The sequence below is a fragment of the Alternaria metachromatica genome (assembly GCF_023757995.1).
Source record: "Alternaria metachromatica strain BMP 0045 chromosome Unknown scaffold_17, whole genome shotgun sequence".
NCBI lineage: Eukaryota > Fungi > Ascomycota > Dothideomycetes > Pleosporales > Pleosporaceae > Alternaria > Alternaria metachromatica.
In genome coordinates, this window is record NW_026055508.1 from 387,916 (window position 1) to 400,141 (window position 12,226).

At 52.7% G+C, this 12,226-nt stretch overlaps 5 protein-coding genes across 5 annotated transcripts; 2 read left to right on the top strand and 3 right to left on the bottom strand.

Annotated features, from left to right (window-relative positions):
* Positions 1-408: 408 nt before the first annotated feature.
* J4E83_007138 (uncharacterized protein) lies at positions 409-1,905 on the top strand (the record flags this gene model as incomplete). The annotated part of the gene is made up of 1 exon (XM_049334043.1): positions 409-1,905. The coding sequence occupies one exon, from the start codon at positions 409-411 to the stop codon at positions 1,903-1,905; it is 1,497 nt and encodes a 498-aa protein (XP_049186854.1).
* Positions 1,906-3,026: 1,121 nt separating this feature from the next.
* On the top strand, positions 3,027-4,550 carry J4E83_007139 (uncharacterized protein; the record flags this gene model as incomplete). The annotated part of the gene is made up of 1 exon (XM_049334044.1): positions 3,027-4,550. One exon carries the CDS (start codon positions 3,027-3,029, stop codon positions 4,548-4,550), a length of 1,524 nt encoding a protein of 507 aa, XP_049186855.1.
* A 471-nt stretch (positions 4,551-5,021) lies between these two features.
* J4E83_007140 (uncharacterized protein) lies at positions 5,022-6,610 on the bottom strand (the record flags this gene model as incomplete). The annotated part of the gene is made up of 2 exons (XM_049334045.1): positions 5,022-5,625; positions 5,646-6,610. 2 exons carry the CDS (start codon positions 6,608-6,610, stop codon positions 5,022-5,024), a joined length of 1,569 nt encoding a protein of 522 aa, XP_049186856.1.
* Positions 6,611-8,451: 1,841 nt separating this feature from the next.
* Positions 8,452-10,289, bottom strand: J4E83_007141 (uncharacterized protein; the record flags this gene model as incomplete). Its single annotated transcript, XM_049334046.1, has 2 exons — positions 8,452-9,567; positions 9,624-10,289. 2 exons carry the CDS (start codon positions 10,287-10,289, stop codon positions 8,452-8,454), a joined length of 1,782 nt encoding a protein of 593 aa, XP_049186857.1.
* Positions 10,290-11,177: 888 nt separating this feature from the next.
* On the bottom strand, positions 11,178-12,087 carry J4E83_007142 (uncharacterized protein; the record flags this gene model as incomplete). The annotated part of the gene is made up of 3 exons (XM_049334047.1): positions 11,178-11,295; positions 11,373-11,659; positions 11,746-12,087. 3 exons carry the CDS (start codon positions 12,085-12,087, stop codon positions 11,178-11,180), a joined length of 747 nt encoding a protein of 248 aa, XP_049186858.1.
* Positions 12,088-12,226: the final 139 nt, after the last annotated feature.

Here is a 12,226-nt window from a genome sequence, read left to right on the forward strand (position 1 = left end):
ATGATCAAGGGGACACTAAAGATCCCTTGGGCCGAACTAACCTTGGAAGGTTTCCAAAGGTTCCAAGGTTATCATCAGTGTAAATACCAGCATCAACGAATGGTCATCGAGCAATGTAACGTCACCGTGGTAGTCAAGCGTGTCTGGCCTCCTTCCACTGGGGTGTTTTCAACTGCAAGGGTTGGAAATATGGGCCGCTACGGTAGATCATACGAAGGCTACCATGATAGGTACGCTTTGGGTCACATGATCGGGCTGTTGCCTAGGTGTTCGCACATCACAAAAGTATCTTCGCCCAGTCCCACTCCAGCGACAAACCGTTACATGGTACTTCCTCCAATCTCTCGGCAATCTACAAGCAGAAGCCTTATCCTTTCCTCATCACTCATTACTACAAACCCACCAAACATGAATACACTTGCACACGTCCCGAGTGGTCCCAAAGACATCCTTTTACAGCCTCAATCCAGATTATTCGCGCTTCCGCGTGAGTTGCGTGATCTGGTCTATGAGTACTATCTTATGGCTGCGGATGGGTATCATTATAATCATGAGACAGGGAAGCTGACACAGATTGGGGGCCAGCCTATAGACATCGCTCTTACCTACACTTGCAAACTGGCAACTGCTGAGATAAATGGTCGCGCGCTTACTCTAAACGCCATCAAGTTCACCACAGCTCATGACGAAGGAATCCGCGACCGGGCAGGACAGTACGCACTGATCGTACAAAGACTTGAGGCTTTGAAGTCAGGCATACTTTGCGCTGTCTATGAATGCATCGAATCATCGACCAGCAGCGAGTTTGAGCCCGAATTCTCGTATCTTCTACCCGTCATCAGCCAACTTCGGACGTTGGGAGCGGACCACGAACTCGTTCATAAGAGTTGGGGCGAAACCCCCTCGCTTCATCGCCGATTTGTCGTACGAGCTCTGGAAATACTCTCCGAACACACGAATTTCAGCGAAAGAATCACTAGCGACGTCAACATAGGGCGGTTTGGCGATCGCGTCCATGAGATTCTCTCGCTAGATGACTCGCCCTGGAACACACCAGATAGCAACGAGATAGCCAACATGTGGCGCGTTCTGGACGATGAACCAATGTTCCTTGAGATATGGGAAAGAACTAAACACAGATTCTCCGCGGCAGCGACAGCGATACGGTTCCTTTCGTCACTGCCCAAATCTACGCGATGTCGCATTCGTCGTGTGCTCTTGGACGAGGACCGCGTGTCAGTTGCTTGGCCTGAGTGCCACGCCCAAGGGTTGATTCCCTTCTGTCAGGAAAATGGCGCGCTTCGAGTGGAGCGACGAGTTGATTTGTGGAGAAACGCACTTCCTGGTGGTGCCGAGCCGATAAATTGCGTCGCCAGTGCAGCAAGAAGTCATCATCCTCAAGATCGTATGGATCGTCTGCGCGCCGGATACATCACAAACCCATGCTTAGCACCCTGGATCATGGAAGCACTCGCCCTTGACGGTCTGGGCATGCCACCTCAATGCTTCAAGCTGAAACTCGATGGACAGCCAACACCAGAAAGGAGCTCCGAAGTTTTCAAGGTCGTGCAGCGGGACGCCGCATGGCAGACTGCCTTCGAGAGACATTTTGCAGAGCAACACGATACCCCCAGCTGGTTCGAAATGAGGGATAATGGAAGCTACCAAATGAGAGGATTTCCGGAGGCCATCACAGCCATCGTCCGAGGAACATCGATTGTTAGCTGCAACTTCGATACTGATACTCCAGAAGACCCGGATACTATAGCGCAGGATGGACGTCACTGGACGATGGGTGAATGGGAGCAGCAATGGCGTATGCACGAACCTCGCGCGTTCAATACCGCAGTGCCATTGCCTGGCTGGGAAAGCCTTCGTCTCTCAGAGGAGGCATTGCCGGAATGACTGTGTCGCGATGTAGGATGGATCAGAGCCGTCAGCAGATGCTCAGGTAAGATATCGACAGTTTAGGTCCAAAGGTAGGATCGAAAAGACCCCAGGGCGTTCTGTTCAGCCCAAGCATGGCGCGTATAGCTTCAGTCCGCTTACTTACAACGCCCTCAATACTTATACACATGCCCCAATCAGTTATCAGTTGAATCATCTTCCGTCTATGTTCCTGGTGACTCTTATCAGACCGTTGGGAGCCGACCATCGATTGTTGCGAATTCTATTTCCCAGCGACCATCCCTCAAAGAGATGTAGGGCTTGAGTCAACAGCGTCAAACGAGCGTAGATTCTGATGCGCGTTCAGAGTGCATAGTTTCATCTGCGATCCGTTGGGTGTTAGAGGCTTCAATGTAGTGTGTTGGACATGGGACGGTACCTAGGTAAATTGGCCCTCTCGCTAGCTAGCCTGGCACGTGCCTGGGCGCCTGCCGCGCGATCTCCGCCCGAGCGTCGGTGTGCTGCGACGCTGCCACACTGCCCATACGGCCACTCAACAACTCACCATCACCACAATTTGACGACCTCGTCACACCTTGATGGACCCAGTCAATGCTATCGAACGCGCGCGAAACGCACTGCCCATCGACGTCTTCTAAAGCTGCGCGATTGGATGCCTGACCCTCCCACCTGTTGAATGGGGAGGTCACATTCACAAGGATATTATCGCAACCACTCAACAAGCATGGTGCGCCCAAGCTACATAACCCGAATAGGCCTATAAGAACCAGCATGATACACATCATGAACAGCAGGATTACGTACATCGTGATGCTGACTCTGGCTGAGCTGCAGGGCTCACTTCCTGAATAGTGGACAAGTTCCGCGGTACTACCAAGGCAACCCCATAACTAGGCATCTTCGTGCGCACGAGTGCATTGTTTCCGGATGACTCTGCAACTACCGTTCCAGTACTATAAAGAGCTTGACCACCCGGCTTACAAGACAGTCTCATTTCCCACATCGTTACGCCTTCCACGGTACCTCCCAGACTCGGCAGACCACGTCCACCGCATCCCGATCGATTTACCCCCCGCATTATACAATACTGCCTGGTTCGAAAGCGATTTCCACGAACTATGACGCTTCTGAAGGGCTTCCACAAGCTTCCGCGCGAGCTTCGAGACCAGATCTACGAAGAATACTTCACCCTTGAAGGTGGGTACAGATACAACCATAAGACAAACAAGCTACTTACAGCGAAGGGCGAGGCAATTCATCTCAGCATTAGGTTGGCCAGCCGCCAAATAGCTGTTGAGACTCGTGGGCTGGCGCTCAAGCTAAACACAATTAGCTTCTCAACAGTGTTCGATGAGGATCTCCGCGAACGAGCCGGGCACTTCAACAGTCTCCTCACGATGATTAGCGACCTGAAATCCAAGTACCTCGTATGGCGGTCATCACGCTCTGGCTTGATCGATGATGGAGTACGCGACTACGTAGAAGACCACTTCCCCGAGTTCCTGCCAGTCATTCGAACAATGCAACTATCAGACATCAACAATAGTGATAGCAACTCCTGGAAAGAGTCACCATCTCAAAGTCGACGATTCATTGCCTCCACACTGAAGACTATCGCGAAACAACCTTGTTTTGGAGAAGTCATAGAGCGACATTCGTACTGGACTGCGCCAGGTTCTGAGCCAGGTCCTGATCCAATGGCAGTAATATCATGCGAGCATTCGCCATGGATACTTCCGAGCAGCGAGACGATTTCTGCCATGCGCGAAATCATGTTGCCCTACCCAGTCGAGCTCAGTCGTCGTAGACAAGGAAGCTACTGGACCAGGGAGAAGTACCGGTTCTCAGCCGCGACTATAGCTATTGCGTTCTTAGGCTCTATCTCTACGGAAACGCGACTTAGTATACGTAAGATACTACTACTTGAAGACCACACTAGTGTCGCATGGCCCGAATGCCATGGCCAAGGCTTGGTCACATACTGTCAAGAGAATCTCAAATTACGCATAGAACGTAGGGTTGACCTGTGGAGAGCCTGCCTACCCGCCGCATCCACCCCCCTTCATGCCATCACCGGTAGGGCGCTTGCATACTTACGAGAATACAAGTATGATCGGATCACTGCGAGCATCGTCAGCCGAGGGGAGATGCGCCACGGCGGTGTGGCTGATTGGATCATGGAAGTCATGGCATTAGAGAGCTTGGGCATGCCCCAGAACTCCTTCACCCTGATCATAGACGGTGCGGCAGTGCCGGATGGATCGACACAGGTCTTCGATGTTCTACAGCGCGACGCTGCATGGCAGTCGGCTTTTCAGCGGTGCGTAATCGATGCAATCGATTGGCCAAATCCGCACATGTGGCTGAGGTGCCGGGAGAATCTCGCGTACGTCATGAGAGGTTTTCCTGAAGCCCTGCAGGCGATAAGCGATCACAAGTCATCAGTCAAGTGCAACTTCGATACTGGCCTTGTACGCGATGTCGACCAAGTCGTGGCTCTGGGGCGTTCTTGGACTACTGACGAGTGGCTTGTTAATTGGCGGGAGATTGGCGATCAGGCCGACATCCACACCAGTGCGCCATTGCCGAGCTGGCTTGATCTTCGCTGGGAAGATCTACTGGAAGGTGAAAGTATGGACTAATCGCAAGACCCATCGTTTGCCAGAAGGCCATTTACACAGGTGTAGCCGGTCATCACTCTCATGATGGGCTGGAAGTGCGAAGGTCATCGTAGAAAGACTTCACGTCGACCTGGGTGTCATGATAGCGTTTCACTAGTCTAAAACTATGCATGAATCTATATGTTATTGTGCGTTTGAAGTTATACAGTCTGTGGTACTGTAAGCACCGACAATCTGCTTGCGTTGATCTCCTCTGTTTCTTGCACACCTGGGCAGGGTGACACCCGAATAGCGCTCTCCAATGTTACAAATAGGGTCCGAGAACTAGGATCAAAGACGAGGACGATACATGGTAGACAACAAGATGAATGCTCAGACATCAGATATGATTCATTCGTTCGCCGTCTCTAATCCATCATCTTTTCCCACCACTCTCTTGTCTACCCCCCTTCTCCCATCTCGCAAATCCACGTGGTTTTATCCTGGGTTGGACTACCCAGTCTCTTGCACATCTTCATCGTACTCAACATCGCCATGCTCCGGGTAAGCCAGCGGAATTTCTATCGGTGTATGGTCGTTTGGATAGCCCGGCACGTCGATGACAATGGGATCGTTCGTTGCTTGCGATGCCTCCGCGTTTGGTACGAATGTCAGATCAATGACCGCCTGATATGACGGCCACTGATCGGAGGTGTTGATCTCGGTACGACTAGCGTTCCATTTACTCTCCCAATCATCTAGTGCCCAATATAAATGCTCTTCTGGCACTTCGTTCTCGTCAGGCAGACTTCCGATAGGAAAATTGCACCTGACCATCGAGGTTCCATTGGCTACATCCTGTATGGCCCGAGGGAATCCAGCCATGATGAACGTCGGACTTGTTCGGATGATAGCTGGGTGGAGTAGACCACCAGGATTGGTCGATGTGCGTCTCTCAAGCGCAGCTTGCCAAGCTGCGTCTTTCAGGGCAACATTGAGGACTTGGGTAGCGCGCGCTGGGTTCGTGCCGCCGATGAACGTCAATTTGAATGCACGTAAGGGCATACCAAACTTCGCCAACGCGATTGCTTCCATAAGCCAACGAGCAATGTACTGACTACTTGTGGTCGCCATTACATTCCACGACGTCTTGGACATAATTTCCATATATCGATTCGGCGATCGATGCGCAATTGTCCGTTCTCTCGGCAGAAAGGTATGAGCCCTCGAGCGTGACATTCAGGCCATGCGATAGAGTCGTCGTCTTCGTCCAGTACAATCCATCGTATCTTCTTCCTCGCTTCTGGGCGAAGACGCTTCATATATCCGATAGCAACGGCAGCAGCTGAGAACCGGTTCTTGTCTTCTGCGAAGAACTCGTTCATGCCGTATGCAGAGCGGGCATATGGTCGCAGCTCGTCTGCATTCCTTTGCAGCTCGTCGAGTTCGTCGTCGGTGGGAATCAGCCACGGCTCGATTGCTTGGCCTTGTGAAGTTTTCAAAAGGCTTTTCAGATAGATATGCGGCATTTGCGGCGGGTCTGTAGCCGAGCCTGGGCAAAATCGCGGCCTTATGGTATCCAGTGTTGATGCAATGAAATCGCGGGTGATAGAAGGGACTTCCTTCCACTGTTCTCTATACCGGTCGACATCCGTGTCACGCAATGTCTTTGCATGATCAAGGAGGGGTAGAAACTGGGCGTGGTTTGTTCGAACGTAGGAACGAGCAGCGTCGTCATACCAATCTGACATCGTGAGCAGCCTTCGTAAAGCCCTGTCTCGCGTATTGGATAGCTCGGTGAGGAGGTGACGGATCTGCGAGTAATTGGGCTTCGTCATAGGTAGCGCAACCGTGGTGAAATGTATCTCGTTGTATTTGAACACGAAATCGCGCGTTTCTTGCGCGATGAGCTTGTTTACTGTCCTGAGTGCCATTGCATTCTTTTCCTGATGCGATGCGACAAACTTGTTGGTCGCTGGGTTATAAGTGTAGCCATCTTCAAGCCTGAAATAGTATCCATAAATCTCTTCTCGGAGTTCTGCGGGCAGGCCGACAATGCCCTGCTTTGCTAGCACTGAAACGTGATTGAGTTCGTGAGCCATTGTGGTCGTGGATCGTGGAGGGTCGGAAAATGCGTTGCGATGGTGAAGTTGCGGAGAGGCGAGGCAGCTCGGCAAGATGCGATCATTGATGTGGGGTCGTATCTCATAACTAGCGGGACGCTACGGTGGCATTTAACGAGGTTGGGGAGCGGGCTCCTCACCTACAATTTCGGTCCAAAAGTTACTGGGTCCACAGCCAAAAATCATGTCTGATGCAGATGATGGTGTCAAAGCGTCTGATTCGCTCTCCAATAGCTACCTCGGCAGGCTACCACAGGAGTTGCGAGACGAGGTTTACAAGCATTACTTCACGACGCGTGGTGGCTATCGCATCGATCCCATCACGAACACCTTGCGTGCAGTTGATGGAAATCCCATTAATCTATCATTGAGGTCAACATGTCACGCGATCGCGAAAGAGACGGAAGGGTTAGCGCTCCAATGCAACACCATCCACGCCACGACTACCGAAGAGAAGCGCTTCATAACGGCAGCTTACCACTCGTTGAGAGTAACAAAAGGGCATTCCTTCGATCATCACAAGGCTCTGGTGAAGCTCTCTAGATACATTACCCCAAGTGTAGCCGATGAGATCCTGGAAGGGTTCCCTCAGTATAGGAACGCGCTGCAGGAGTTGATAGCAAACAGAAATAGGGAGGGGCCAGGTAGGACATACATGCGCTGCACTCCTCCCACAGCTACAGAAGCCTGGTCTACGGAGCTGAAGTTCGTCTCTCGCGCCGTGAAGATAATGAACGAGCGCTTGGATATCCCCGGATCACTATCCATTGCTCTAAACCTTCTGCATTTGTCGCCACTATCAAACACCGGTCTGGAGCAGCAAGCGCCCTGTTGGGAATTCCAGAGAAAAACGAACCCTTTCGAAATCGTTTTCAGCCGGGTCGATGGAAGGCCCGTTAGAGGTGAAGATAAACCGTCATCCTGCTTTTCCGCAGCGGCCGTAGCAATACGATTCTGGAACGCTCTCGACCCGACGACCCGCAGGCAAATCCGAAGATTCGATATAGATGAGGATATGCGCTCCAGATTCTTCCCCATGTGCCATGCGGAGGGCTTCATCCCGTTGTGGCAAGAGAACCCCAAGCTTCGCATCAATCGTCGAGTCAATCTCATCAATACTATTGTCGAAGAAGCTCGTCAACCTGATAGACGGGCTTGGCATCGGGAGCACGCGCATCATGCAGACAGTAGGTGCTGTGGAAGCTCAAAGCTCAAGATTAAGGCTGACAGGCGCACAGAACTGAAGACACTTTGGGATTGGATCGCCGAGTTCAAAGCATTACATGCGTCATTTGACATCCCCAAGGGGGCTTTTGGTCTCTCCTTTTATTCTGACGCGTCACCTGAAGACACCAAAAAGATAGTCGACGTTATGCAAGAAGCGGCGGCCTGGCAGATGGCGCTCGACAAAGTAGCGAAGAGCGGAAACGCAGGTAACACGCATGCCCTTGGGTTCAACTACTCTGATTACCTTTGGGACCCACGCGGGCTGGCGTGGCTTGAGTTGCAGGATATATCAAGGGGTTCCTCGGTGATCAAGTGCGACTTTGACATGGGTCAGTCTGTGGACCCAGAGGACTTGTATGATGGCAGTGGTCGCTGGCCGCATGAGAGATGGAATAGCCACTGTGCTGTGAATGACTCCAACAGTTGGCGGCTTACGTGGCAAGTACGATAACATCTATCGGTCGCATTCCACGATATCAATGAAACAGAACACTACCAGGCACAGAAGGAGTGATAAATGCGACATCCTCAATTATTATTTCAACAAAGCAAACATCGCGCGACATATCTACCACACCGCATCCCCATCTACCCTACGACCCCCCAAACCCCTTCTCCAATCCCCTCAACCAAATCCCCGCCGCATACGCCCCCGGATCAGGAATCTTACTCCTCTCACTCCCATCCTCACTAATATACGTCGCGCGCCCAAACTTGGCCTTCATATCCTTGGTGCTATCCGCCTTCTTCTCCGCGACATCCACACTCTTGCTCAGATCCTTGCTCTCGGCCAACGTATTGATAAAAGGGATCAACACATCCATGACCGTTCTATCACCCTCCCGTGCACTAGTATAGTTCTTGAGGTTCTCGAGAGCGGCGGAGGCAGAGGATGCGAGCGTTGAGATATCCAGCGGTGCGTTTTGGGAAAGTGTAGCTTTTGATAAAGCGTTTGTAAAGGCGGTGACGAGGATGGAGAGGATGGCGCCGAGGGAGCCGCCGACGTCTTCGACGTTTTCGCCTATGCTTTCGAGGAGGGCGAGGATGGGCGGTGGGTTGCTTTCTACGGCGTCGATGTTGGCGAGGATGGATTTACAGACGCCGGCTACGGCTTCGCCGCAGTCGCCGTCGCCCATTTGCAGGTCGTATTGCGTGATTGTGGGTTCGGCTGCGAGGGCGTCTTTGCAGGCTTGACGGAGCGCGGGGATGAGGGAGGGCGGTGTTGCGGGGCCCTTGTGGAGGAGGGATTTGTCGGCTGCGGCTGCGTTGGCTTTGTTGCGGAGCTCTTCGGTTTCCTTGTTGATGTTGAGGGGTTGGTAGCCGTTCTTTGGCCATGCTGGAGCGTTTGTGGGTGCGTCTAGCAGTTCCATTACGTCTTCATCTTTGAGATCCATGGCCTTTGCCATTCCGCTCATGTTGCCTAGTGTGATGCTGAAGCCCTGCGCGTTCAGTGATGTCTCCAGCACGCCGGCGTAGATGCGTGTTGGTACGATCTTCCAATCTCGCTTCAAGGCTATCAGAGCGAGGTTCACCAGGGCGTCGAATTCGAGGTTTGACAGGCCACCGAAGTTATTGACGAGCATGACAACGTTGTCATTGGGGTTGAAGGTGACGAATGCGCGGTCGGAGTCGGAGGGGTCGAGAAGGTAGCGGAGCATCTCTTTGATCACGTCTTCGGGACTGGGCATCGGAGAGATGGTTCGTAGACCCTGGAGAAGTCAGTTCACCACCTTAAGCTTGCTGGGGATGCGATAGCAAAACTTACAGGCTCGTTGTGAATACCCATACCAACCACACAAGCATCGTCCTGTACGCTCTCGAATGCCTCTCGACCTGGTACGTGGCAATGGTCCAGACTCGTGCCAATAGTGACCAGCTGCGAGTTACCCAACTCGCCAATCTTCCTACACCGCTCGAAAGCCCAGCCTTTCTGTGATGCGGCGCCAGCAAGCTTGATGACCAACAAGTTACCAGCCAGTCCTCTCCTTCCAACCTTGCCGCTCTTCTCGCGGCCCAAGGCAGCGTCTTCCGCCATGCACACAACGTCGACCTTGTAGCCTAGTGCTTGGCCTTTCTCCCTGGCAAGACCAAAATGCAGCATATCTCCGGTGTAGTTTGTTATGCACAGTATGACGCCCTCATTACTCGGCACGTTCCGTATTCCTGCCATGATTTGCTTGGTACTGGGAGAAGCGAAGATGTCTCCGCATACGGCAGCTGACAGCATGCCGTCGCCGACGAAGCCGGACCATGCCGGCTCGTGTCCTGAGCCGCCGCCAGATACGATGGTGACTTGATTCGGAGGGTGTGAGAGGTTGTAGACAACGCGGTTGGCCTCATCAAGCGCCATGTGGGAGTTGCGTGTGCATAGGGAGCGGAGGTTGTGGAGGATTACGCCCTCCGGGTTGGGGAAGAAATGCTTTCTCGACATTGTAGCGGTTCGTATCGATATGTGTAGTATTCAAATGTCTGAAGGTTGTTAGCGACTGTAAAGTGTTTGGCTACAATAGTGTGAAGCCGGAGATTGCTGGAGAACATACCACAATTCAATCACGTATGACAACGTGTACACAGCTCGAAAACAGCGGAATTGGATCCAAGAAATCAAGACACGCGGCGTACCGCCAATTCAGCCGGGCATCGTGCCTTTTAAACAAGTCCCCCGCAACCCCCGCCTCGATCAACATCATGACCATGAACCCCGCTCGTGGGCACCCCGTCAACTCAATTTTTCGGTGCCAGGTATTCAACACGCGTCTAGAAGCCTAAACACGCGCTCAAATTAGCCCGAAACGATGTCAGAATGATATGCTAGGCGTGAGTATACTACATTCGGATAAGTGGGCTGCTGGAAGCTGGGGAGAGGGTCGTGTTTGCGCCGGGGTTGCCGCTTTGGGGATGCCGGGCGGAAGCTTGGCTTTTGTGGAGGAAGCTCGCATCGGTCGGGGCTCCGAGAGCTATTAGGTCGGCGTCTCGCGACGAGACGCTTGTAGTACCTGCAGTATCCGCGCGGCACGTAGAAATTTGGGACCTTGCGGAATAATTCTGAGCTGTGTAGGATACGCGTGCAAGCCTGGCAAAGTTGGGTTTCGAACATGCAGGCGAGCTGATCGTATTGATATCATCGCAAAAGGAAGCGGGCTATGATCGCTCCCTCCTCAGTACCAGCAAATCGACGGAGCGCCTCACTCACAACTCTCCGTTATCGAGTGCCCACACATCATGACAAGAAGCCGAACAATCCCTTCAGGAAAAGCCAGACCCCCATCAAGACCATGACTTTCTCGTCAAGCATGATCATATAGCCACACATGATCTTCTAGTCAAACATGATCTTCTTGCCCTTCAACAGTGTGCCACCGAGCAGTTTGCCAACTGCGTATCCAATGTAAGCGCCGGTAACGATCGTGACGGGCCACTTCTGCCATTCGCGGTCCCTGCGTTTCGTTAGCTATGCCCACTGCAAATACGTTGCGAACTCCGGCCTCAACGCTAGGGTTCATCTAGCACTTACCAATCCAACGGAATAGGTACAGCGCCCAGCCATGCACCGAGCACGGTACCAATCAGTCCTCCGTAGACCTCATCCATCGGCAGAAGTAGCGCGATGATCTGCCTCCAGGTCTCGCCGTCTACACCGTGTACGTATACCAAAGGCAGTGTGCTGAGCAGCGCGATGTGGGCACCAGCAAGAAGCGTGTGCATGTGATGCGTGGTGGCAGGCGCGCCGAAGAGAACGAGTGTCGCGGTGAGGAGCGGTGTTGCGGCGAGCGTAGTCAGAAGGAGGGATAAGAATGCCGGCTGTGTATCGTATAGTCAGTAACGTTTCCTTCTAGTTGGCTGTCGCAAGTCCAATGTAGGCTGTACGAGTGGGAGTGTAGACGTACGACGATCTTCGAGTTGAGCCCCTGCTCCAGCTTGCCCGGTGCCTTCCCCTTCTTCTCACCAGGCTTCTTGTTCTTTAAGGAAGGCGTGCCTCCTGTCGGTGGCAGGCATACTGCCACAAAGGCGATTTGCAGCACGGCGAGCGGCGCAAGTGTGGAAAGGAGCGTCGGCACCGGGTCCGCAACTAGGGCAGGAAACTTGAAGGCATAGACCGAGAGAACGAGTATCGGGTGTATGTGCGTGTAAAGTCGCGCAGTATCGGTTTTCAATGGCTCAATTGGCGGCGCCGTGGAGGGTTGGACCTTTGCCGTCGCGTTGGCGTTGATGACAGTTGTGCTGGCCATATTTACGAATGAAATGGAGGGATGATGGTGCGCGCTGAGTGCAAAGTGGTAGAGCTACCAATTGACAAGGCGATGTAATATGAGCGGCGTCTGAATGAGCGGAAGTGGCGCCTGGCCTGTTGGATTGCTGTAGTCGCGG